We start from the raw sequence: 27,203 nt of genomic DNA, 5'->3' as shown, positions 1-27,203 counted from the left end.
AGTGATGTTTGACAATAATTAATAATATTTGATTCTGACAGTGATGTTTGACCCTGTCTTGTGATGTTTGATGACAGTTTACAATATTTCATCCTGACATTGATGTTTGAATATGATTCATAATATTTGATCCTGACAGTGACTTTTGACCCTGTCCATTGATGTTTGACGTTGTCTAGTGGTGTTTGACTATAGTTGACAATATTTGATCCTGATGGTGACTTGACCCTGTCTAGTGTTTTTTTTATTGGAGTGAATAATATTTGACCCTGACAGTGATGTTTGACCCTGTCCAGTGATGTTTGACTACAGTTAATGATATTTGATCCTGACAGTGATGTTTGACCCTGTCCAGTGATGTTTGACAATAATTAATAATATTTTATCCTGACAGTGTTGTTTGACTAAACGAAATTCAAAAACTAAACGAAATTCCCTGGAAAAAGCTGCAAAAGAACTAAGGAGGGGGGAGTCGTTGCTCCAGAGCGCGGTCGCCCAGGCGCGCGCCTCTCCCCGGAGTAAATTGATGATGTACGCTACTCTGCTTTTATCGGAGCTGTATTGTGACAGACGCTGATCAAAAACCAGAGAACATTGCATCAAGAATGCAGCACACGTATCAACACTACCCTCGAATGGTTCTGGGTGACAAATGATCGGTTTGAGTGGTGCCACGGAGGCAGTGCCGGAGGACGAGGTGGTGATAAACTGAGCCGGAGTGGCAGGAGGCGGTGTCAGTGTGTGTCCGAGTGCAAGCTGTGACATCTGGGAGGAGAGGTCTGAGAGGTGCGTGTCTGAGTGTTTGATGTGGTCTGTCAGTGAGCTTACGTGATCCGCTGTAGAGTCCACGGCTTGCTGGAGTTTTCCAAGATACTCGCTCTGGATCTGTAACGTCTGCTGCAAATGGTCAGCCCCCGCTGGGTCCATGATGTGGCCAGAAACTCCTGTTATGGTTCGGGTGTGAACGGACAACGAAACCAGAAGCAGGGAGCAGAGAGGAATGTGTCAAACACGGATTTATTACAACAAGAAATGTCCAGAGTGTTCAGAGTATGTAATGCTGCCTATCCCAGTGGAGTTCAAATGACGTGTTCAGTTCAAATCTGAGGCAAACATTTTCTTCTTCTACTAAGGTGGATTAGAACCTTTTGTGGTAAACAGTACCAACTACTGGACAGGAGTAACCCAGCAGTCAATGTGACTCACTAATTTCAGAATGCAGCTCTGGCAACCAGATGTGCGGTGCTGTGACATGTCAATCACCTGTGTCCAATTGGATTTCAGGAGAGTCCAATGAAACCCCAGCCTCCGCTCTAGCTCCACCCATGCCAGGAAATGTTTGACATTTGAACATTTCCTGTTTCACTGTGACTGATAAATTGGCACTTCCTGTTTGAGTGTAAAAGACTGTGGCTACTCGACTGGCCTGCCTTCAACAATTAGTGTCCTCAGTTCCCAAATGCTTATTGAGTGTTGTTTGAAGGAAAGGTGATGTAACACAGTGGTAAACATACCACTGTCCCAGCTTTTTTGAAAAGTGTTGCAGGCATCCATTTCAAAATGAGCAAATATTTGCACAAAAACAATGAGGTTTATCAGTTTGAACATTAAATATCTTGTCTTTCTGGTGTATTCAATTGAATATAAGTTGAAGAGGATTTGCAAATCATTGTATTCTGTTTTTATTTACATTTTACACAACGTCCCAACTTCACCGGAATTGGGGTTGTAGATCTTAGCGCTGTGTTACATGCAGTGGCTCATCATATTCTACTTGATAGGCTGGAGAATCATTTTGGGATTACTGGGAATGTCTGGGAGGAATGGGAATGGGAGGTGATGGTCTAGTGCATAGGTGTCAAACTGATTCCAGAAAGGGTCAAGAGGGTGAAGGTTTTCTTTGTAACCACCAACTCCACCAGGTGATTTCACTGATGAACTCTTCCCATCTGCTCAAAGTGATGTTCATCATTGAAATCACCTGGTGGAGTTGGTGGTTACAAAGAAAACCTGCACTCTCTTGACCCTTTCTGGAATCAGTTTGACACCTATGGTCTAGTGGTTAAGGTGTTGGGCTTGAGTCCAGAAGATCATGGGTTCAAATCCCCACCTGACTGGAAAAACACTCAGGGCCCTTGGGCAAGGCCTTTAATCCTCTATTGCTCCCGGTGTGTAGTGAGCGCCTTGTATGGCAGCACTCTGACATCGGGGCGAATGTGAGGCATAATTGTAAAGCGCTTTGAGCGTCTGATATGCAGATGGAAAAGCGCAATATAAATGCAGTCCATTTAATGTCCTTGCATGGTTGACATCTTACCTATCAGTCACTATCATTTTGTCCTGTACAACACCACTACTGTTACCTTGGTGTCATGAAATATGGGGTTCCACCAGGGGTACCTCTTAGCCCCCTGGTTGCCTGCTCTTTATATAGCACCCCTCGGGCACTACTGTGGCATTATAGGATTGATTAGTGACACAAGGATTGCCTTGTGTCAGTGAAAAGCTGGCTGTCCTACAGTTTCTTACTTTTAACATAGTATACAAATAATGATGTTTAGGAGTATAAATAACATACCATCAACGAGGCCTAGCATCAGAATTTGCATCTGATGGAACCAAACTGCACTTTAAATGCAATGCAAACCACAATGAGATGAATTAATCAATGTCATGTGACATACAAAGCACCAAACAAATGACAAGGATCCACTCAGCCTTTATATAAACCGAAATGATGGTTCTTAGTCCAGCGAGACATTGGCATCAGTTTGACAAGCTTAATGCTTAACCTGGGCTTGTGTGTCATATATCATACTGACAAAGTGAAGATCCTTGGGGTGATTTTTGAGCTCATGCTGTCCTTTGCATCCTAAATATAGATATTACACACATAGAGATATTACAAGGACAGTTTTCTTTCATCTGCAAAACATAGCAAAGATTCATCCCATCCTGTCTGTGGCTGATGCAGAGACTATGATCAATGCACTTGTCTCTTCAAGACTGGATGACTGCAATGTTCTATTCTCTGGTTTACCACAGTTCAGCATTAGGAGTCTCCAATTGGTTCAAAATGCTGCTGTCAGAGTTTTCAATCAATCAATCAATTTTTTTTTTATATAGCGCCAAATCACAACAAACAGTTGCCCCAAGGCGCTTTATATTGTAAGGCAAGGCCATACAATAATGATGTAAACCCCAACGGTCAGAAACGACCCCCTGTGAGCAAGCACTTGGCTACAGTGGGAAGGAAAAACTCCCTTTTAACAGGAAGAAACCTCCAGCAGAACCAGGCTCAGGGAGGGGCAGTCTCTGCTGGGACTGGTTGGGGCTGAGGGAGGAGAACCAGGAAACAGACATGCTGTGGAGGGGAGCAGAGATCGATCACTAATGATTAAATGCAGAGTGGTGCATACAGAGCAAAAAGAGAAAGAAACAGTGCATCATGGGAACCCCCCAGCAGTCTACGTCTATCAGCATAACTAAGGATGGTTCAGGGTCACCTGATCCAGCCCTAACTATAAGCTTTAGCAAAAAGGAAAGTTTAAGCCTAATCTTAAAGTAGAGAGGGTGTCTGTCTCCTGATCTGAATTGGGAGCTGGTTTCCACAGGAGAGGAGCCTGAAGCTGAAGGCTCTGCCTCCCATTCTACTCTTACAAACCCTAGGAACTACAAGTAAGCCTGCAGTCTGAGAGCGAAGCGCTCTATTGGGTGATATGGTACTACGAGGTCCCTAAGATAAGATGGGGACCTGATTATTCAAAACCTTATAAGTAAGAAGAAGAAGAGTTTTGACAAGAAGCAGAAAGTTCAACCACATTACATGACATCTTTTCACTGGCTTCGTGTTGTCTATGGTCCTGTGAGGTTGGAGTTTAAGGTTCTGTTACTAACCTATAAAGGTATTCACGGACCAGCACCTCCTTACTTAGCTCACCTACGTACCGGCCTGAGCTCTCAAGGTGCACTCAGCCAATACACTCTAAGTGTCCATCCCAAGCCCAGGTAAATAAGTAGGGTTGTGTCAGAAAGGGCAGCCGATGTAAAACAAGCCAAAATAAACATGCAGAGTCCAAATTGAATTTCCATACCAGATTGGTCGAGGCCCAGGTTTACAATGGCAAAAAAGAATTGGGATAGTTGGAGAGATGAAGAAAGTAGACTTTGGGTCAACTGTCCAAAGTAATGGAAAGTGTGGTAGAGAGGTAAAGAAGAGAGTCCATACAGGGTGGAGTGAGTGGAAAAAGGTGGCAGAAATGATTTGTGACTGAAGAATATTTGCGAGTGAAGGAGAAAGTTTTCAAGACAGTAGTGAGACCAGCTATGTTGTAGAGCTTAGAGACGGTGGCACTAACAAAAGACAGGAGGCAGAACTGAAGATGTTGTGATTGTCTTTGGGAGTGATGAGAATTGAAATGATTTGGAATGAACATATCAGGAGAAGAGCAAGGCCAAAGAGGAGGTTTATGGATGTGCTGAGGGAGGACATGCAAGTGTTTGGTGTGACAGAGGAAGATACAGAGGCCAGGGTCAGATGGAAACGACTGAGTGCCCCCTAATGGGCACAGCTGAAAGACAAAGAGGAGGAAGAATGATATTTGGTCCTGACAACATCCTGAGAGAGAACAGTAGTGTCTTAAGTCTTAAGTTTTAAGTAGCGTCCTGTTTTAAGTTGAAATAGTCCTCATGATCATTGATGTTCTGTCTGCACAGCTCCAAGCTTGTGAGTTACCTGATGGAGGCTAACTTCTAGCTCTTCATGCAACGGTGTTCTCACCACGTCATCTTTCACAGCTTTAACTATTTTAGCTTTCAGATACGCCTTGTTAACTGCTGGTCAAAAAGGTGACAGAAAAAGAAGTTTCTTTGGTGTGAAATGACTTAAAATGAGCTGAATGTGTTGAAGAGCTCGCCACTGAATCAGCTGTCATGACCATGCAGTGACCCAGACATCTGGCAGTGTTTAATGTTTTACATATCTGTTCCTTCCTTTGCAGCTCGTAGCCCAATCTTCTCCCATCTCATCATCTCCCTGAAAGGTTTATGGACAATTCGTGCCTTTGAATGTCAGACGTACTTTGAGATGCTCTTCCACAAGGCGCTGAACACTCACACCGCCATGTGGTTCCACTATTTGACCACACTGCGATGGTTCCTCGTTCGCTGTGACATGATCTATGTCCTGTTCTTCATTGCTGCTACCTTCATCGCCATGGGAACCAACCGTGAGTACGAGGACAACAATGTGTAGACAGCACAGTGGCGGAGCCAGAATGTGGCTAATGAGTAGGCCTGGAAAAATCAGGATGGGCTTTATTAGTTTTAAAACTGATATGAGATGTCTATGTAAAAGTTTCATGATATAATAAAATCTGTTGGCCACTGTAAATTAGCTTATGGTATGAAGAATATCTATACCTGTGATACACAGTAAGACCAATAACTGTTTTGCTGCTAGTCAATGAGAGATGTTTTTTTTTCTGTTTACTTAGTTAATAGCACAGAACGTCACTCTTCTGTCCATGGGAGACAGAGAGCCTACGCGTGCTGGGTAATCGGGAGAGTCAGGAGTTTTCCCAGTGGGCTGGTCCAACCTGGGGCCGTTGTGAGGGGGTGTTAATATATGCATACATATATGACCACCACTAGCTGTTAGGCTACACAGCAAGACACTTGGGCTGCTTTATCTTAACCCTCCTGTGTCCTCTGGTCAAAATGACCTGCCACTGTGTTAAACCCCCCCCCCCCCCCCCCCCCAAAAAATCCACTAAATGCTATTTTTTTAACTTGAAATTTTATGACTTTTCCTAGATTAGCCCCAACAATAGAAAAAGTGAAATGTTGCTTTTATTCACATTTCCATGTAAGCTGTACAAAAAAAGGCACAAAGGTGGTCTTCGGGTCAAAATGAGAAGAGAGAAGACATTAAGTGTTATAAATGGTTTACAATCACAAAAATTCACAAGAAAATAAGTTAAGACTCCTTCTTTTGCAACGCTGTTATCTTTTCCAGGTAGGGACATACCATTACACGTTTAACACCCCTATGCATTCATTTCAGTTAGTTCAGTCCAATCAAGCCCTGTGCGCTCAGATGGGACTTGCACTACTAGCAAATTTAGGAGTGTCCCGTGAGTGAAAGATGGACAGAAAAAAGCCAAGTGGAGCTGAAAAAGATAGATTAAGAAAAGCTGCCAAGTGTGCAAAGCTCACAGATATTTTTTCAAGAAGACAGAGCAAAGATGGAACTGGTAAATAGGGCCGGGCATCAACAGGCTACATGCCTGTTGATGCCCGGATGTCAGCCGTATCAACATTAGTAGTCCAGTACCATCTCTTACAGCTACTTACAAACTTCACTGACTTAAGCTGGGCATACACTGTACGATATTTTCAATCGTACTTGGCTCCAGCACAAACTGTGTGACAAAACCACAGGGTTTAAAAGTTCAGAGCGCACGATTCATGTTCTCACACTGTACGGCCCGATGCTCTGATGCGATCTGACTGTTCACATTGTACGTTCAAAAACCACACGTTGGGGTCGCGTTTCTTTTTTTTTTTATTATTATTATTTCATGCCTATCAGCGTGCACAGTGAGTGAAATCAGGTGGGGGGAGACTGAACGTATATGCGCATGCACACACACAGCAGACAGCAACGTGATTCTCGAGAGGACGGTAATAAAAGAAAACATAAATATTCATAACAGGTGTTGCTACTTACACTGTTTTATAAATAAACTATATTTCATATGGAGTCTTACAGCTGTGCTCATCTGTCGTAAATCCTGTTGTTGTCTGCAGTGTGTGTGTGTGTGTGCACGCGCGCGCATATACGTTCAGTCTCCCCCCACCTGATTCCACTCACTGTGCGCGCTGATAGGCATGAACTTTAATATATTATATATATTGCGAGGGAACGCAATAAAAAAAACCCCACAAGACTTTACATGAGATCACTGTTTGCTCTCTCCGGTGTTTGCACATGCACAGTGAGCGACGTAATCAGCGCGTAGACGCTTGTAGCGCTGCTTCAACAGCGCAGAACCCTCACGAGCCACGACGGCCGACCAAAATATCAAACAGGTTTGATTTTCATCCAACCATATGATTCCCCATCGGGAGGTGGTCATGAGACGCAGGACACACGAAGCTGAAACTCAGCATGATCTAAAAAATTCTCGCACGAGTGAAAAATCGGCTGAAAAAGCGCCAAAAATTGCACAGTGGTGCGCTGGTGAGTTAACAATACTGTTCTTGTTTTAACTAACAAACTTTTACTTTCTGTTATAAGCCACCCAATTTTCACAGTCAGTCAGCACATAAATGCCACAGCACAACTCTTTTTATCCCTGTGTGCTGGCGGTTTGTGGGCCGGTTGGATATGAAACTCCCGGGCTGAAAAATGTTCCCAGCACGCCCCTGCAGAGAGCTGCTGTGCTCCAGTTTAGCACCTTGGACAGTTCAGTGGCAGCTGGTGAAAAAAGTATTGGTGGGGCTGCTGTGCCTCATCCAGTACAGGCATTCAAATGAATAGTCGGAAAATTACCAGAATTCCACAATAATCGTTTAATTTCCTTCTCAAAATCAGCAGTTTCACAGATGAAGTTAACAATTTACAGCTATATTACTCCTCATTTATACTTTGGAAAGGAACAGTATCAAATACAACACTCAAGTTCTTGAGCAAAGAACATTTCACCATTTAACACCAATTACACACATAGTACACCAAACTGTACTGCACTGACATTATCTTCAGACAAACACATCCTGGGGTTCACAGTAACACCCCCCCCCCCCCCCCCCAAACAGAACAGAAAATATCACCAAATTTAGACTTTCAAAAATGAAAAATTCTTCAATTGACAAAAGAACATTATGTACATATAACAATGTTCACACCACCTTCCAAAAAAGAGAGGGACTGTGAAAGAGGTGGTGTGTGTGTGTGTGTGTGAGAGAGAGAGAGTGTATTAATTTGCATGAACATTACTAAGTGGAATGGAGGCAAAGTAAAGAACCTAGAATCACTTTAATCATTCGTCTAATAACACCAAAACCTTTAAATTAATTTGGTTAACATTAATTAACTTTACAAAATTAAGTTTACAAAACCAGTTAATTAAATTCTTTGCTGAACTTGAGTTAGTCTGACTATAAGTGTCTTGTGTGAGCTCTGAGTTAGAATTTCTGAGTTACATGCAAATTGCTATTTTAGTTTCCTAAACAGCCAATCAAAGATTTTTTTATTTACTCATTTTTAACATGCAGCATCTTCACTTTTTGGACTGTCTGGTGGACGTGTTGAGTCTGAGGACCACAGAAGCATAAAACTTCATCAGTACTGCAGTACTACAGTATAAGAAGTATAAAAATGATGCTTTCACTTTTGCTTTATATGAGAACTGCACTCATGCAAATGTGAAGATATTTTTGTGAGGTGTGCTGCCAAATATAGATGTGTGTGCATGTTTGTAGAAATGCACACGTGCAAATTGGGACTCTCCATCAGTAGTTGTGCATTTTTGCAATCTTGTTTTTACTCGAACAAGATTTTTACTTTACTACAATCACGTCTGACTGTGTGAGTTATCGCAGCGACTTCAGTGGAATTATGGGTAAAGCTGTCAAGAAAAAGAACTGTATGAGGTTCCGGGAACCACATGACCAAGATGGCGACTTAGCGCTGTGGCTCCGACACCGTGTTCTTGTTTTTATGAACAAAACCCTTATTAACTGCCAACTTTCACTTTACGCGCTGCGTGGGGGTCATGTCAAAGACAACGTCCATGAAACAATGCGATCTTTTCACCCGCGGACGCAAAACGAGTACCAGAACAACCCCGACAAATCTCCAGGATAGCACGGATGCCAATGCTACTACTAACACGGAGTGTGCTAATATGGCTAGCATCGAAGATGTACTGTCAGAACTAAAGTCAATGCGCTCAGACTTTGGAGGAAGACTCGGTGGTATTGATCAAAAATTGAGCAATATGTCATCCGCCCTCACAACATTAGAGAGTAACCTAACACAGACAATACAAGACGTCTCTGCAAACACGACTCGCATTGAACAGGCCGAAGCCCGCATAGCCACATCCGAAACTAAACAGGAGGAAGCCGACACAACTCTACAAACTGCTCTTAAGCGCATTGCTTCCCTGGAGGCTAAATTGGAGGACGTGGAAAATCGTGGAAGACGTAAAAATCTCCGTGTGTTTGGAATACGTGAAGGAGTCGAGGGGAATAGTAGACTTATCGACTATATTACTGAGATGCTACCGAAATGGCTGGGCCTGACGCACCGTTCAGTTACATTGGAACGAGCCCACCGCACACCAGCAACAGCCAGACCAGGCCAGAACAGAGCCGTTCTGATCCGGTTTCTAAACTTACAAGAGAGAGAGTTTGTTTACCGAGAAGCAAGAAAACAACAAATCTTGCACGATGGCCAGAGGATCACGTTTGCACAAGACTTCTCGGCCGAACAGCCCGGACAAGAAAGAACTTTCAACCCGTCATCAGAACTTCATCGACATTAACGCTTTCCGTGGGTTTCAATACAATCCATGCAGGATTAGAATTCTCCATGACAGTAAGATCCACCTTTTTTCCACACCTAAGGAAGCAGAGGAATTCTACAGGCGACTTCAAGGTTCCACGGAGAACACCGGTGGCGTTTGAACTGAACGTGGTAATATGTGGATCAAGAATTTCCTGATATAAAACAAACATTTCTAAGCAGGTGATACCTGATAAATACAGGGTGTGTTTTTGTTTTGTTTGTTTTCTTATGTCTATATTTTCATTTAAATATTTTCTGTTTATTTACTAAGCTAAGCTTCAGTAACTCAAGGTTATAGTTGGCAGTTATAATTTGGATAGCAATAGCAATATATACAGTATACTGTTATTTTTACATCTTCCATTGTTATACTTATTTCAAGGGGGTTAAGAGACATTAGAACTAACATGGTGTTTGGGGTGTCGATGTTGGAACAAGGGAGAAAGGTCATGTGGTTAGCTTCTCCCCAGTATTGTGGATCGGCATCCTGGGGAACTTCAGTGTTCAAAGGGGTGGGGTTCTCATTCCACTGGATGGAATACCAGGGGTGGGTAAGGGGAAGTTTAAAATATGTTCTGGGTTCAATGTGTGTGTATATATGTGCATGAATGAGTATGACTGTGTAAATGTGCACTTATCAAGGAAGAGGTATGGTGATGTTGGTCCTAATCTTGTTTATCATAAATCACTAATGGAAAGTAAAAAAGAATATATTGATGCTCTTATTACAAGCTGGAATGTCAGGGGAATGAGAAAATTAATTAAAGTGAAAAAAATATTGAATAGAAACAGTTGTTAAATCTAAAATTATTTACCTACAAGAATCACACCTGACTATGCAAGATATCAAAATACTAACCAAAAGATGGCCTGGCCAAGTGTTTCATGCGTGCTTCACTAGTCATGCCAGAGGGGTTTTAATTTTGATCCATAAATCAATACCATTTCAGAAATCCAAGGTCATTATCGATCCAGGAGGAAGATATATTATATTACAAGGTACTATATTCTCTCAAAAGATGAATCTTATAAATATTTATGGCCCCAACTATGACTCCCCATCCTTTTTTGAAAATCTTTTTCTTAATATTTCCACTTCAGATGGAATGTGTATTATGGGGGGAGACTTTAATTGCACTCTCAACCCAGTCTTAGATCGTTCATCCCAAAGTGATAGCACACATATGAAAACCAGGAAGATACTTCATAACTATATGAAAGATCTAAAACTACATGATATATGGAGGATTAGAAATCCAAATAGTATTCAATATTCCTGTTTTTCAGGCAGCTGTAAAAACCACTCGCGCATTGATTATTTTTTAACATCCGTAGATTTGGAGCCACAAGTGAAAGAGTGTTGGTATAATAGCATTGTACTGAGTAATCACGCGCCGGTTTCTGTTAAGATACAATTGGGTAAAATAGTGTATAGTCCAAAAAGATGGAGATTACAGACCTTCTTGTTACAAGATGAAGTATTCGTAAAATTTGTAGAAAAATGTATAGATAATTATTTTGACTGTAATAAAGAAGAAACATCCGCTAGTATTAGATGGGAAGCTTTTAAAGCCTATATACGAGGTGAAATAATAAGTTTCATAGGGACTAGAAATAAAAAATATAACATGGAGATTAAATTAATGGAACAACAAATTAAAACTTTAGAAAATGAATTTTATAACACTAATGACCTAGACAAACTGCAAAATTTAAGAATTATGAGAACTAAATATGATAAACTAACAACTGAAAAAGTAGCAAAAAGTTTAATGTGGACGAAGCAAGCATATTACGACCAGGGAGAAAAAGCAAGTAAACTGTTAGCCTGGAGGATAAAAGAATCATACAAAATTGGGACCCTCCCAGACACCCTAAGATTAGCAACTATCATCCTCATTTTAAAACCTAACAAACCACAAACAGATTGTGCATCATATAGGGGAATAAGTCTCATGGGATGCGATTTGAAAATATTGTGCAAAGTGCTCTCCAAAAGACTAGAAAGTTGTGTACCCAAATTGATATTGGATGATCAACAAGGATTCGTTCAACAGAGACAAGGCTATCATAATATCAGACGTGTGTTAAATGTATTATATGAGAAACATAATGCTCGTGATACAGCAATATTGTCAGTAGATGCACGTCAAGCGTTTGATAGGATAGAATGGCACTATCTGTTGAAACTACTCCCAAGATATGGAATGGGGGAAAACTTCATCAAATGGATTAAATTGTTATATACAAACCCCACTGCCCAAGTTTTAACTAACAATAACCTTTCCAGACCATTTCATTTACAACGTTCCACTAGACAAGGGTGCCCCCTGTCACCAATTCTTTTCATACTAGCTATGGAATCCCTGGCTATAGCGGTGAGAGCCCAGGTAGGACTCTCGGGAGTCAACATTGGTGGTAGAAATCATTTGATATCCTTATTTGCGGATGACATAATATTCTTTTTAACAGACTTAAAGAACACTATTCCTAACCTGATGAACCTGCTTGAGAAATTTGGCGAATTTTCCGGATATAAAATCAATAATAGTAAATCAGTACTACTGTTTCTTAATGATGAGGACAGGAAATCCCCTCCAATAAAAACCAAATTCACCATCACAACAGATGGGTTCAAGTATCTGGGAGTCCAAATCACCCCAGATATAGATAAAATTGTCACTATAAATTACGATCCCTTGGTAGATGAGATCACAGAAACACTTGGTCGCTGGTCAAGTTTACCTATTTCTATGATAGGACGCATTAATATAATAAAGATGTCAATTTTGCCAAAATTTTTATATTATTTTCAAACACTTCCTTTGCCACTACCTCGATCATTTTTTGATAAATTGAACAAAATATTCAGTGAATTCATATGGAACAAGAGGAAAGCAAGACTTCGGTTCAAGCTACTTTATTTACCTTATGAAAGAGGGGGCCTTCAATTTCCAAACCTTCAGTGGTATTATATGGCAGCACAATTAACATCAGCATTGCACTATTTCAGTACAGGCACTCCTCCAGCTTGGGTATCCATCGAGCAACAATCAATCCCAAATTTACCAATAAACAACTATCTATATTCATCTGATATAAAACTACTTAAAAAACAAACAAAAAATCCATTTCTAAAAAACACAATAACTGTATGGTACAATGCCCATAAACTTGTCAAAAACCCTATAACAATATCTCGTTTCTCACCTATATGGAACAATAACCAGTTCATACCAGGTAGGATGGATGGAGGATTCAAATTATGGAAAGACAAAGGCATTCAGACAATCAAGGACCTATATGTAGATGGAAAACTGCTTACATTCAATGAATTGTGTGAAAAATTTCAAATCCCCAAAAAACACTTTTTTAAATATTTACAAATAAGAAATTTTATATCATCAAAATATAGAGAAAGTACGAATATCCCCTGTCTATCAACAATTGAAGAAATTGCTATAAAACACCAGAAAGGGAAAGGTCTATTATCAAAATTTTACAACCTGCTCATGGTCCATTCTAAAGATTCAACACTAGATAAATTGAATGCTTGGAGGAATGACTTGCATGAAGATATAAGTGAAACTGAATGGAACGAAGCATGTTTAAGAGCACAGAAACAAACAATAAATACAAGACTTAAACTACTTCAATACAAATGGCTAACAAGGACATATATAACTCCTGAAATACTTCACCATATCTCTAATAATATTCCCGACACTTGTAATAAATGTGGTAACTTTAAAGGAACTCTTGTACACTGTCTTTGGGAATGCGCGACAATTCAACTTTTTTGGAAAAATGTAATTCAATGCTTAATGGAAATATTTAATATAAACATTCCACTTTGTGCAAAATTATGTATATTGGGAATATATCCTGATGGCCTATTGAAAAAAAAAACAAGTGAAACTATTGGATTTTGGACTTTTACAAGCTAGAAGAGTTATTGCTCTGAATTGGAAGAATATTGAAGCCCCTTCCCCAAGACAGTGGATTAAGGAACTTTCAGAATGTATAGGTCTTGAAAGACTGACATATATAGTCAAGGGTAAACGAAAAGATTTTGTTAAATTGTGGGAACCATATTTGAATATTATATCTATGAAATAGGAAATACAGAAGTCATCTCTACATTATTATTATTATTATGCATTTTCCTTTTTGTTACTGCTGAATAGTGATATTTGAGTGGATTGTGATAAATTGCGCAATGTAAGGTTTATATGTGCACAAGTATGGATGTGTATGTGTGTGTGTGAAATGTATTGTTCTTCTTGTATATTGACATGTTCATATTGTCAATTATTCATATTGTTATATCTTTGCAAGAAAATTTAATAAAAATACTGGAAAAAAAAAAAAGAACTGTATAAAAGAACTGTATTCTCATCGAACTGAAAGGATTTGTGTATGTGGGGTTTTTTTTAGACCAGCTATTGTGATTGTTTTATAGAAGCTGTCAGTTCATCCATCATTATTCTCTGATTAATAACCTGTTGCAGTGTGAAGTCAGATAAGATCCTCACGGCACAGGATATCTGGACACCAGACAAAACACGGGAACAAAATGTCACGTGCAAAAGCAAACATGTGCACCTACCTGAACCAGAACACACATCCATGTGTTGCTGTGTCACAGCATGTGTGTTTATTTTGAAGGTGGTTTAAAGGGTCATTTCACAGCTCATTAGCTTCCAATGCAGCCAGTAGCAGAGTTGTAGCACATGACATCAGGGCCAGCAGCTATGAATGGACAATGGATGACGTGTGGGTGTGTTTACTTTTTGCAGAAGACAAACCAGGGGAGATTGGCATCATTGTGGCGATGGCTATGCTCATCCTTGGGACTTTCCAGTGGGCGATTATCACCAGCATCACCGTAGATGAACTGGTATGTCACACAAACACAGTAACATAACAGTACAGAGGTGTGAAATGTCACTTAAAAACACATAAACAGCAGTCAGTCAAAGACATCCATCAGCAGGAAGATGTCCAGTTTGGACATATCCATTTGCATGAACAAACATGGCTGAAGCATTAACAGCTCAAAAACCTGGTTTATAGTTTGCAGCAGGAAACACCATGTGAAACAACATGAGAAATAAAAGAGTAAGTCCCTTCAGCTGCTCCCTTGTTTGCACTCGGGGTCGCCACAGCAAATCCAAGGTGGATCTGCATGTTGAATTGGCACAGGTTTCACGCCGGATGCCCTTTCTGACGCAACTCCACATTACATGGAGAAATGTGGCAGGGGTGGGATTTGAACCCGGAGCCTTCTGAACTGAAACCAAGTGCATTAACCACTTGTCCACCACCCCTGCTCAAACAACATGACAAATACTTGATATTTTTTTTTCAAATCATGAATCTGATAAAAGTGATTGCAAACGTATTCCAAATTGTACCTGTCCTGCACCCTGAGAAAGCAAAGCCCGGGCCAGTACGTAGGGTTTAATTAGGTCAGCTAAGTAGGTAGGTGCCAGCCCGTGAACAATTTTTTAGGTTAGTAGCAGAACCTTAAAATCTGACCTCACAGGGACAGGAAGCCAGAAAAGATGCCAAAAAAGATGAAGAGATGCCAAAATGGGTGTAATGTGGTAAAACTTTCTGCTTCGTGTCAAAGGTCTGGCAGCAGCATTTTGAACCAGTTGGAGAGCCCTAATGCTGGACTGCGGTAAACCAGAAAATAGAACTTTGCAGTAGTTCAATCTAGAAGAGATAAACACACGAATCAGGGTCTCAGCATCAGCCATAGACAGGATTGGATGAATCTTCGCTATATTTCGCAGGTAGAAGAAAGTATTCCTCATAATATCTCTAATGTGGAGGTCAAAGGACAATGTAGGATCAAAAATTACCCCAAGGTTCCTCACTTTGTCAGTGTGATGTATGTCACACTGACAATTGACCAGCTAAGCATTAGCTGGTCAAATTGATGCCAATGCCAAGAACCATCATTTCAGTTTTATCAGAGTTTAGAAGTAGGAAGTTGCTATTGTAGACATCCAGCTTCTCACTGATGCAAGGCAATCTTCTAAGGATTTTATTTGGATGAGATTACCAGCAGTTATACATGACAGCAGCATGTATAACTGAGTATCATCAGCATAGCAGTGAAAGGTAATTCCGATACACCGCAATATGGGCCCAAGGGGTGCTATATAAAGGGAGAAAAGCAGGGGGTCTAAGACGGACCCCTGTGGAACCCCAAATTTCATGTCACTAAGGTTATAGGTAGTGTTATTGTACAAACACAGTGAGAACGACTGGTCAGGTATGACGTCAACCATGCAAAGGCATTCCCAGTAATCCCAAAATGACTCTCCAGCCTATCGAGTAGAATATGATGATCCACGAAATCAAATGGAGCACTAAGATCTAACAGCACCAGAACCGTAGTGGTGTCCGAATCTATTGCAAGTGGATCATTCACCACTTTAGTGAGAGCCGTCTCTGTGGAATGATATTTTCTAAAAGCAAACTGCAGTGGCTCAAAAAGATTATTCTCAGTAAGGTGGTCCAAGAGCTGCTGTGAAACCACCTTTTCCACAATTTTAGAGCAAAATTATATATTTGATATCAGCCTATAGTTTTTCAATACACTGGGGTCAAGATTAGATTTCTTAAGTAATGGTTTAATCACTCTAGATTTGAAACAGTTAGGAACAGATCCAGAAGTTAATGAGAGATTAATAATTTCCAGCACAGTTGCCCCAAGAGTGAGCCACAGATCCTGAAACAGTTTTGTTGGTATAGGATCAAATAAGAAGGTTGTGCTTTTTGTAGACGTTACAAGTTTTGTCAGCACGCCTAGTGAGATACTATCAAATTCTGTAAATCTAGATAATGCCTCAGTAATAGCACAACCTCAATAGCGGGGTGTGGTGGCTGGGTTAAGGCATGCTGGGATATGTTTAACCTAATGTCTTCTATTTTCTTCTCAAAGTAATTCAAGAAATCTTGTGCTGTAAAAGGAGAGCAAACTACAGGTGGTTGTCCTTGAATAAGCGTTGCCACCGTGTCGAACAAGAACTTTGAGTTATGCTTGTTTTTGTTGATGAAATCAGAGTAATAGGCCTTATGCTTGAGGTCACGCAAGTAATCATTGAACCCAGGTGACTGTGTTTTGGGGGGGCGCGGTTTTAATAAAGGTGGTGGATTCATGTCGAGTGTAGTTTTGTGCGCTGAGTTTGAACGATCTACAAGACTGTTTACTGATTAGGCATTTTCCAGAAGTGAAGCTAAGATATCAGGCAGTCTAGCTTCAAGTTCAGTCGTAGTTGAGGAGTTGATGCGTCACTGCAGTGATAAATAAGGTTGTTGTTCCATAAACACGGCAGCGACTCTGTAAACTTAATAAGTGAGTGATCAGAGACCACTGATGCAAGAGGCATGATGTCAATATGACAGCAATACCACATGTGAGAATCAAATCCAGGGTATTTCCACTAATGTGCATCGAATCCTGAATGCATTGCTGAAATCCTAATGCATCCACAATTTCCCTAAATGATTTGCAGAGGGGATCAGAAGGCTTATTTATATGAATGTTAAAGTCACCATTATGTTAAATATTTGATATTGCTGGAACAGCTAACAAGCCATCCTCAATTTCAACATCAGTCAATGTAGTAGTAATGGGTTATATTCCTCTATGATTTTTATAGACACTTCTACGGAAACAGGCCACAGTCTCAACTTGATGAATTTCCATCCCTGGCACATAAACTGCACCATAGTGGATTTTCTGCACTAATTTCCCCGCTAAGCTAATAGATTCCACACCCACATTTGTCATAAGCCCTGCAGGGTCTCTAATTACCTGCTCCGTGGCCTGCTGTAAAATCCTAATGTTACCCTCCCTGTAGAGCTCTATCTATGTTTGCAGACAAGATGGCGGCACCTTCCCTAGTAGGGTGAAGGCCATCAGCAATGGCCCCAGAATGAAGGCCATTTATCTATAAAACTGAAGCCTTGCTGTCTACAAAATTGCGCTAGCCACCTATTTAACAATGCCAGCCTACTAAACGCTTCATCATTACCCCAGGAGGGGAGGGGACCAGAGACTATTAATCAATGCCGACACATCTTTCTGGCAAGGTCACAAGTCCTCTCTGTGTCCATTTTTGTGGCCTCAGAGTGCTTCATCCTGACATCATTGGCACCGACTTGAATAACTGTGTGACTGTATCCCATGCCATGTTCCTTTGTCTGTCTACCTTTTTGCAGTGTCAGCACCCAAAGATGGGAGTCACTGTCAGGAGCTCTGGCCCCAGCAATACATTTAATGTCAGCAGGTGTCTGTAACCTGACTTTCCAGGTGATAGAATCCCCTACAACTAAAGCCTAGAGATAGGAGTGGAAGTCACCTGTGGGCTCAAAGAACTCACATCAGACATATCCAAGGGAGAAACCAGTTCACAATTTGCAGTGGCGAGTGTGATTGGGGTACCGCAACCTAACCACAGTCTGAAAGCCTCCTCCACAGCTGCCGTTTCTAGGCTGTTGCTAATGGGCACGCTAGCCGGCTAACATTGTCTGGAGTGCCCGTGACATCTCTCTCCACTGAGCAAAGAAACTGTTGTAGCTTACGGACACAGCTCTCTAAAAGAGCCACCTTATCTGCCAGAATCACACAAGATTTATGTAAAGTGTAAAGTAGTGCTCCAGAAAATTCAAGAGTATAGCCAAGCTAGAGCAAGCTAACTAACAGAAAAAAACAGGGAAAAAAACTCCTAAGAGAAAACCACTCCTAAGATTCACACAGGAGTAAAATAATGATCTTAACTGCATTTTTGGATTGTGGATTACAGTTCTTTTGGGATGGCAACTGAGTCTTCGAAATTTACTCACCCTATATAACTGAGATGATACATGGTTATGAGGGTTTGGAATTACAACTTTTTCAGTGTACTCAGCATCATATACAGGATCTGGAATATGAGATACGTAGATCCGGACAATCATTTCTATTCCTTAATAAATAATAACTGTCGGTATTATACAGAGGAACATTACAACAACTGCATTACAAGTGATGGGAAATGATCAGTAATCCACTTTAACAGTAGGAGTCTGTACAAAAATTTTGGGAGTATCAAAGACTATTTAAAACGATTTTGTCAACCTTTTATTGCCAATCTAGCTTCAAGTTCAGTCCTAGTTGAAGGTTTAATGCGTTGCCGTAGTAATAGGCAAGGTTGCTGCTCCAGTAAAAGCGGGAGTATAAATGTAAACTTAATAAATGAGTGGTCAGAGACCACCGATGCAAGGAGCAGGATACCAATATTCGTGACAGCAATACCACGTACAAGAACTAAATCCAAGGTATTTCCACTAATGTGCATCGAGCCCTGAATGCATTGCCGAAATCCCAATGCATCCACAATTTCCAAATTCCATTTACAGAAGGGGATCAGAGGGCCTATTCATATGAATATTAAAATCACCAATGATCAAAATATTATCAGCACTAGTTGACAAGTTAGAAATCAATGCACCAAATTCGTCCAAGAATTCAGAATATGGGCCAAGGTGGCCTATAAACAATGACAAACTAACGCGGCTGATGTCCCCACTTTTGCCCCAGACAATATGTAGCATCATATTAATTCATTGATCAACATAGATTTTGAAGACAGTGATCTGATATTTATAAGACCCAAACTAAGGACCTCGGCAGAGTTGACAATTGGACTATTTGGGTTTATGGGTGGTTCCGAAGGAACATTTCTGAGGTACCTAAAAATAGGTTTAGGCCTGATACACTCCACACGGATCGCAAGCATCAGATGTGAAATACTGAATACAGCAGGAACAGCCAGCGGGCCATCCTCAATTCCAATGTCATCCAATGTACTAATAGGTATTAATTTGAAAAACACACATCGAGTCTCTGGATATACACAATTGCCTAACACCTGCAGTCTGGACAGAACCACGTGGGCAAAAACCTTGCCAACAATACTGAGGAGGGAGATGCCATGATAGTTGTCGCAGGCGCTCCTATCGCCCTTGTATTTGAAGAGTGTAACGATATTAGCGTCTCTCATGTCCTGAGGTACCGATCCGTCTTTCCAACATAGGCAGAGGAGGTCTTGGAGATGTGGGAGGAGTGCTGGTTTCCCTTGTTTGATTACCTCTGGTGGAATGGCATTGTTTCCTGGAGCTTTTCCACAGGCGAGGGCATCCATAGCCTTCTCTAGCTCTGCTACAGTAGGTCCTGTGTCTACCTCCTCCAGGACTGACAGTGCTGGGATGCTATTTATGGCCTCCTCGGATTCTCTGTAGAATACAGTTTCAGATAGTGCTCAACCCATCTGTCCATTTGTTTGGGGGGTCAGTAATGGTTGTAATTTGATCTAAACTGTGGAAAATAAGTGTTTACTCTGGGGATTTCGAGTAATTATCCCAGATAGTCTGAAAAATAGGTTACTTGCAGAGCTACATGACAGCCACTGGGGAATGGTCAAAATGAAGTCCCTGGCTAGGAGCTCAATGTGGTGTCCTTCTTTGGATGAAGACCTTGAAGCGAAAGTGAATCAGTGTGAAGCCTACAAATATCAGTGTAGTGTACCTGATAAAGCACCGGTGCATACTTGGAAATGGGCATCAGGTCCATGGGAATGAATACACTTGGATTTTGCAGAATCAAAGTGTCAAACGTTTCTGGTGTTGATTGATTCATATGCGAGATGACCAGAGATTGTTGCTGGCATTGATATCTGAGGACTCTTTTCAAGATGATGACTGCTGAATAAAGAGGTGGTAACTGATAATGGACCTCAATTCATTTCAAGTGAATTTGAGACAGTTTTGCTTTGCTGCCTGGTGCCACATACCACAACCTTTTCTTTAGTCTCTGCACTAAAATTGAATGCAGTCAAATACATCAAAACTCCAGCATACCATCCAGTATCAAATGGACTGGCTGAACGGTTGGTGCAAAATTTCAAGAGGTATTTGGCAAAAAGAACAGCACTTGGTGGTCAGTCACTGTGTTGCAAATTTTTTGTATGGTTACAGAAATGTACCACATGTGGCAACTGTAAAAACACCACATGAACTGTTTTTGAAAAGACAGGTTGTCTTTGGTAAAACCAAATCTTCAGAAATGGTCCAAGATCGATTGGCACAGAAAGAGTCAAGAAGTAAGGGCAGACTCAGGAACATCTCTGTTGGACAAGGAGTCTTAGTTAGAAAATACAGAGAAACGGATGAGTGGTGAGTTTACTCGAGTTCTGGGTCCGGTACATGTTAACCAATTATTGGAGAACAAGAACAGAACGGTCAGAAAATGATGTAAGTGATATATATATATATATATATATATATATATATATATATATATATATATATCTAGAGGTGTGTGTGGATCGGGAGGTCTGGGCGGCTTTGCTTGAGCTGCTGCCCCCACGACCCGACTCCGGATAAAGCGGAAGAAAATGGATGGATGGATATATATATATATGTACCATATCATGAACAAAAGTGGATGGATAATATGTCATGATGGATAATATAGCAATAGTGGATTTTTTTTTTTTTATAGCTGCACTGAAAGAATAAAATACCACTTAACTAGCTACAGGAGAGGTGGTTTTCCCTGCAATGTCAATATTTATTACACTCAGCTCTAGCAGCAACGCCTAAAGCTCCAAAACTATGCACAAGTAATTAAATGTCTTAAAATGGCTCGTCCAACACAAAACTCTACATGTGGCTACACACAAGCCATGCCACCTATTATTATTATTATTATTATCATTATTATTATTATCTTTGCCTATATGCTGGAATAAGGGAGAGAACGCTTCAAATTATTGTTCATTACTTTCCATTTCAATCATACAGGTGAAATGTTTGTCCACAGACTTTGAACTGGTGATTTGCTGCACAAGAAGGCATTTTGTTTTTTTTTTGTTTTTTTACAAAATCACAAAGAATAAAGTTGCGTACGCCTGGTTAAAGATCAATAGAAAAGCGCATTCAGGAGCGGCACATGAGTGGTAATATGGCGGCTGGTTTGCTTCAGAAATATTGGCCAGTGAGCGATTCAGTAATATAGATCAGTGGCTACAGCGCACAAGTAAAACCTGCAGAAGGTCCTTGATTGTTCATGAAATATGTATTTGATGGTAAACAAAGCTGCTTTTGACTTGTTCTAATTCATCATAGATAAAGGATGTGTACATTAAATAACAAATTATATTGGATTAAATCAAACTGCATCATCTAATCTAATTATTCCATCATGAAAAAGCTCCTGTGAATAGCCTTTTCGATACGCATCATGTCTGAGTCTCTGTGAGAATTTGTTTTGTTGCTGAATGGAGCTGTTTTCAGGTTCAGTGTCATCATGCTCGTGCTTATCGCAGTGGAAGGCATTTTGTGTTTGGGGGAGTAGCCTGATGTTGATAATGTGGGAACACACTCAGTTACAGTTATTCACTTTGATTTACTGGTAGAAACAGTCACTTCTCTGTCTGAATGTGTCTGTCTTCTGTCAAACAATACAAGCATTAATGTGGACTTTGTCTTGGCAATATAAGAATAATAATAAGAATAAATAGTAATAATAATAATAATAATAATAATAATAATAATAATAATACATTTACATAGTTCTTTAAAATAAGTTAAATAAAAGCAACATCTGTTATGGTGCAAAGTACAAACACCCAAAGTAGAGGTTAAGACTCAAAGGCAGAGAAATAGACCTTGAGTTTAAAAAATATAACAGTTTATTTTGCAAGTAAATGTAATGAACAGTGGAATGAGCAGATGAACCAAGCACTGGAGAATGGAGAGATGAGCCAAAGTGTTGACCTAAAGGTGCACTCCCAGTCCAGGTAGCAGCTGCAGCTTAAATTGAACCAGAGCAGGACTTGGTGGCTGTGACAGAGGTGACTGAGTTTCATAATCTGAAACCACAGAGAAATATGTTAGTAGACAAAAACTAGAGACAACTAGAGACATGAACGCAAAACTGTGGCCAGATACTCCAAAGGCAAACTGAGTTTCCGGCCTCTGAGTGGGTGACGAACTGAGGTGTAAATACAGGTGCAGGTTCATTACAGTCAGGTGTGTCCAATCAGCTCTGTGAAGCAGCCCAGAGAAAACAGGAGGGAAGGGGGAGTGAGGCTGACAGCAGAAGCACAACAGTAACCCCCCTCAATGGGAGACCCCAGGCAACCTAGGAGAGCGGTCTGGGTGAGCCCGATGGAAGTCTCTAATGAGTGAGGGGTCCACAATGAGGCCCCGCGACACCCAGCAGCGTTCTTCAGGGCCATACCCCATACCCCTCCCAGTCCACCAAGTACTGGAACCCCCAAAAAGTTCTAATCTACCTTAGTAGAAGAAGAAAAATATTTGCCTCAGATTTGAACTGAACATGTTATTTGAACTATGGACTAATAATGAGACCAACGTTGTATTGGTGAGTAAAAAAAGTAAGTCCCTTCAGCTGCTCCCTTGTTTGCACTCGGGGTCGCCACAGCAAATCCAAGGTGGATCTGCATGTTGAATTGACACAGGTTTTACGCCGGGCCACACAACAGGAACCCCCCCTCAACGGGCGCCTCCTGGCGCCCGACCAGGCTTATCGGGGTGTCGACGGTAGAAATCGGCCAGGAGGGCCGGATCCAGGATGAAGCTCCTCTTCACCCAGGAGCATTCTTCGGGTCCATACCCCTCCCAGTCCACCAGATATAGGAACCCCCGGCCCATTCGACGGACGTCCAGGACCCGGCGCACTGTCCAAGCCGGCTCCCCGTCAATGATCCGGGCAGGAGGCGGCGCCGGACCGGGAGCACAGAGGGGTGAGGTGTGGTGCGGTTTGATCTTGGAGATGTGGAAAACCGGGTGGATCCGCAGTGAAGCTGGGAGCTGGAGCTTCACTGCGGCAGGGCTAAGGACCTTGAGGATGCGGAAGGGTCCGATGAACCTGTCCATTAGTTTCGGTGACTGTACCTGAAGCGGGATGTCCTTTGTCGACAACCACACCTCCTGCCCGGGCTGGTATGCAGGGGCCGGGGACCGCCGGCGGTCTGCATGGGTCTTGGCCCTCGTCCGGGCCTTCAACAAGGCAGAACGGGCGGTGCGCCACACCCGACGGCACCTCAGAAGGTGGGCCCGGACCGAGGGCACACCGACCTCTCCCTCAACCACAGGAAATAATGGGGGCTGGTACCCCAAACACACCTCAAACAGGGAGAGGCTGGTGGCAGAAGACACCTGGCTGTTATGCGCATACTCGATCCAGGCCAGGTGGTTGCTCCAGGCTGTCGGGTGCGCGGATGTCACACAGCGGAGGGTCTGTTCCAACTCCTGGTTGGCCCGTTCTGCCTGTCCGTTCGTCTGTGGATGGTACCCGGACGAGAGGCTCACGGTGGCCCCCAGTTCCCTGCAGAAACTCCTCCAGACGTGAGAGGAAAACTGGGGACCACGATCCGAGACTACGTCAGTAGCGATCCCATGCAGACGGACGACGTGGCGGACCAGGAGGTCCGCTGTCTCCTGGGCTGTAGGGAGCTTCGGGAGGACCACAAAGTGGGCCGCCTTGGAGAATTGGCCCACTATCGTGAGGATGGTGGTGTTGCCCTGGGACGGTGGGAGGCCCATGACAAAATCCAGGCCGATATGGGACCAGGGGCGATGAGGCACAGGAAGCGGTTGGAGCAGTCCTTGGGACTTCCTGTGGTCAGCCTTGCCCCTGGCGCAGGTGGTGCAGACCTGGATGTACTCCCGGACGTCGGCCTCCATAGACGCCCACCAGAAGCGCTGCCGGACAACTGCCACGGTCCTTCGCACCCCCGGATAACAGGAGAGCTTGGAACCGTGACAGAAGTCTAGGACCGCAGCCCTGGCCTCTGGTGGGACGTATAGTTTGTCCTTTGGTCCAGTTCCCGGGTCCGGGCTTCGTGCCAGGGCCTCCCGGACGATCTTCTCCACGTCCCAGGTGAGGGTGGCCACGATAGTGGACTCAGGCAGGATGGGCTCCGGTGGATCCGACAGCGCAGTTTTGACCTCCTCTTCGTGTACCCGGGACAAGGCATCCGATCTCTGGTTCTTGGTCCCGGGGCGATAGGTGATCCGGAAGTCAAAACGCCCGAAGAACAGTGACCAGCGGGCTTGCCTGGGGTTCAGCCGCTTGGCGGTCCTGATATACTCCAGGTTCCGATGGTCAGTGAAAACCGTGAATGGCACAGACGCTCCCTCCAACAGGTGTCTCCACTCCTCTTTCAGAGCCTCTTTCACCGCAAGGAGTTCTCGATTGTCGACGTCATAGTTCCGTTCAGCCGGGGTCAACCTGCGAGAAAAGTAGGCACATGGGTGAAGAACCTTATCGGTCTCTCCGCTCTGGGATAGCACGGCTCCTATCCCTGAGTCAGAGGCATCCACTTCAACCACAAACTGGCGGCTAGGGTCGGGCTGCACCAAAACTGGTGCAGTAGAGAACCGTCGTTTCAACTCCTTGAACGCGGCTTCGCACCGATCCGACCAGGTGAAGGGGACTTTTGGAGAGGTCAGGGCTGTCAGGGGGCTAACTACCTGACTGTAGCCTATAGAAATTAGCAAAGCCGAGGAACTGTTGCAGCTTCCTACGGCTTGTTGGTTGGGGCCAATCTCTCACCGCCGCAATCTTGGCCGGATCAGGGGCGACGGTGTTAGAGGAGATGATAAACCCCAGGAAGGACAAAGAAGTGCGGTGAAACTCGCACTTCTCGCCCTTCACAAACAGTCGGTTCTCTAACAACCGCTGCAGGACCTGACGTACATGCTGGACATGGGTCTCAGGATCCGGAGAAAAGATGAGAATATCGTCCAGATATACGAAGACGAATCAGTGCAGGAAGTCCCGCAAGACGTCGTTAACCAAGGCTTGGAACGTCGCGGGGGCGTTGGTGAGGCCGAACGGCATGACCAGGTACTCAAAGTGACCTAACGGGGTGTTAAATGCCGTCTTCCATTCGTCTCCCTTCCGGATCCGAACCAGGTGATACGCATTCCTAAGATCCAGCTTAGTAAAGATTTTGGCTCCATGCAGGGGGGTGACCACGGAATCCAACAACGGCAACGGGTATTGGTTGCGAACCGTAATCTCATTCAGCCCCCTGTAATCAATGCATGGACGGAGTCCGCCATCCTTCTTGCCCACAAAAAAGAAACCTGCACCCATCGGGGAGGTGGAGTTCCGGATCAGCCCGGCAGCTAATGAGTCCCGGATGTAGGTCTCCATTGATTCGCGCTCAGGTCATGAGAGGTTGTACAGCCTGCTGGACGGGAACTCAACGCCTGGAATCAGATCAATGGCACAATCGTACGGACGATGCAGGGGAAGGGCGAGTGCCAGATCCTTGCTGAAGACATCAGCAAGATCGTGGTACTCAACCGGCACCGCCGTCAGATTGAGAGGGACTTTGACCTCCTCCTTAGCATGTAAACCGGGAGGAACCGAGGATCCTAAACACACCCGATGGCAGGTTTCGCTCCACTGAACCACCACCCCAGACGGCCAATCGATCTGGGGATTGTGCTTCAACATCCATGGGAAGCCCAAAATCACGCGGGAGGAAGAAGGAGTCACAAAAAACTTGATCTGCTCCCGATGATTTCCAGACACCACCAGAGTTACAGGTTGTGTCTTGTGCGTGATTAAAGGGAGAAGGGTGCCATCTAGTGCCCGCACCTGCAATGGCGAAGGAAGCGCCACCAGAGGGAGCCCTACCTCCCTTGCCCATCTGCTGTCCAGCAGATTCCCTTCTGACCCCGTGTCCACCAGTGCTGGGGCTTGAAGGGTTAAATCCCCGCTTAGGATTGTAACTGGGAGTCGTGTGGAAATATGTGTATGTCCCACGTGAATGTCTTGGCCCACCCTTAGCCCAGTTTCTAGGGGCGGGCGTTGGTGTTTAACCGCTTGGGGCAGTCTCTCTGCAGGTGCTCATTAGAACCGCAGACAAAACACTCCCCGCGGGCCAGCCTCCTCTGTCTGTTAGGTGGTCTAAATGTGGCCCTGCTCATGTCCATAGCTTCGTCAGCAGTGGGAGCTGAAGCCACACGGAGCGTTGAGGCTGTGGAGCGTGGGGAGGGCGGAACCTTTTCGAACCCGGAAGGGAGAGGGACGGCGCGTGCCCGGCCATGTCCTTCGTCTCGCTCCCGACGGCGTTCCTCCAACCAATTGTCTAACCGTATAACGAGATCAATAAGTCCATCTAAATCCTGCGGTTCTTCCTTAGCTACCAGGTGCTCCTTCAGGACCGACGACAGTCCGTTTATGAAGGCGGCGCGGACCGCAACGTTATTCCAGCCGGACCTCGCAGCCGCGATGCGGAAGTCGACTGCATATTCGGCTGCGCTCCGGCGCCCCTGTCGCATTGACAGCAGCACTGTTGAAGCGGTCTCTCCTCTGTTAGGGTGATCAAACACTGTTCTGAACTCCCTCACAAACCCAGTATAAGAGGTAAGGAGCCGTGAGTTTTGCTCCCAAAGCGCTGTAGCCCAAGTGCGTGCCTCACCATGAAGCAAGTTAATAACATAAGCCACCTTGCTGGCGTCAGACGCGTACATCACGGGTCGTTGTGCAAAGACGAGCGAACACTGCATCAGAAAGTCC

The 27,203-nt window shown here is 43.3% G+C and overlaps 1 protein-coding gene across 1 annotated transcript in view; it reads left to right on the top strand.

The window, feature by feature from the left end:
* The window catches only part of cftr (CF transmembrane conductance regulator), a 361,955-nt gene that overhangs the window by 263,178 nt on the left and 71,574 nt on the right, over nucleotides 1–27,203 (top strand). The window contains 2 exon segments of the mRNA XM_034175733.1: nucleotides 5,001–5,228; nucleotides 14,377–14,477. Coding sequence (XP_034031624.1) covers nucleotides 5,001–5,228; nucleotides 14,377–14,477 — 329 coding nt within the window.

Source organism: Thalassophryne amazonica, chromosome 8, assembly GCF_902500255.1.
Source record: "Thalassophryne amazonica chromosome 8, fThaAma1.1, whole genome shotgun sequence".
NCBI lineage: Eukaryota > Metazoa > Chordata > Actinopteri > Batrachoidiformes > Batrachoididae > Thalassophryne > Thalassophryne amazonica.
Note: the sequence above shows the minus strand (reverse complement) of the source record. Positions and strands in the feature narration are given on the sequence as shown.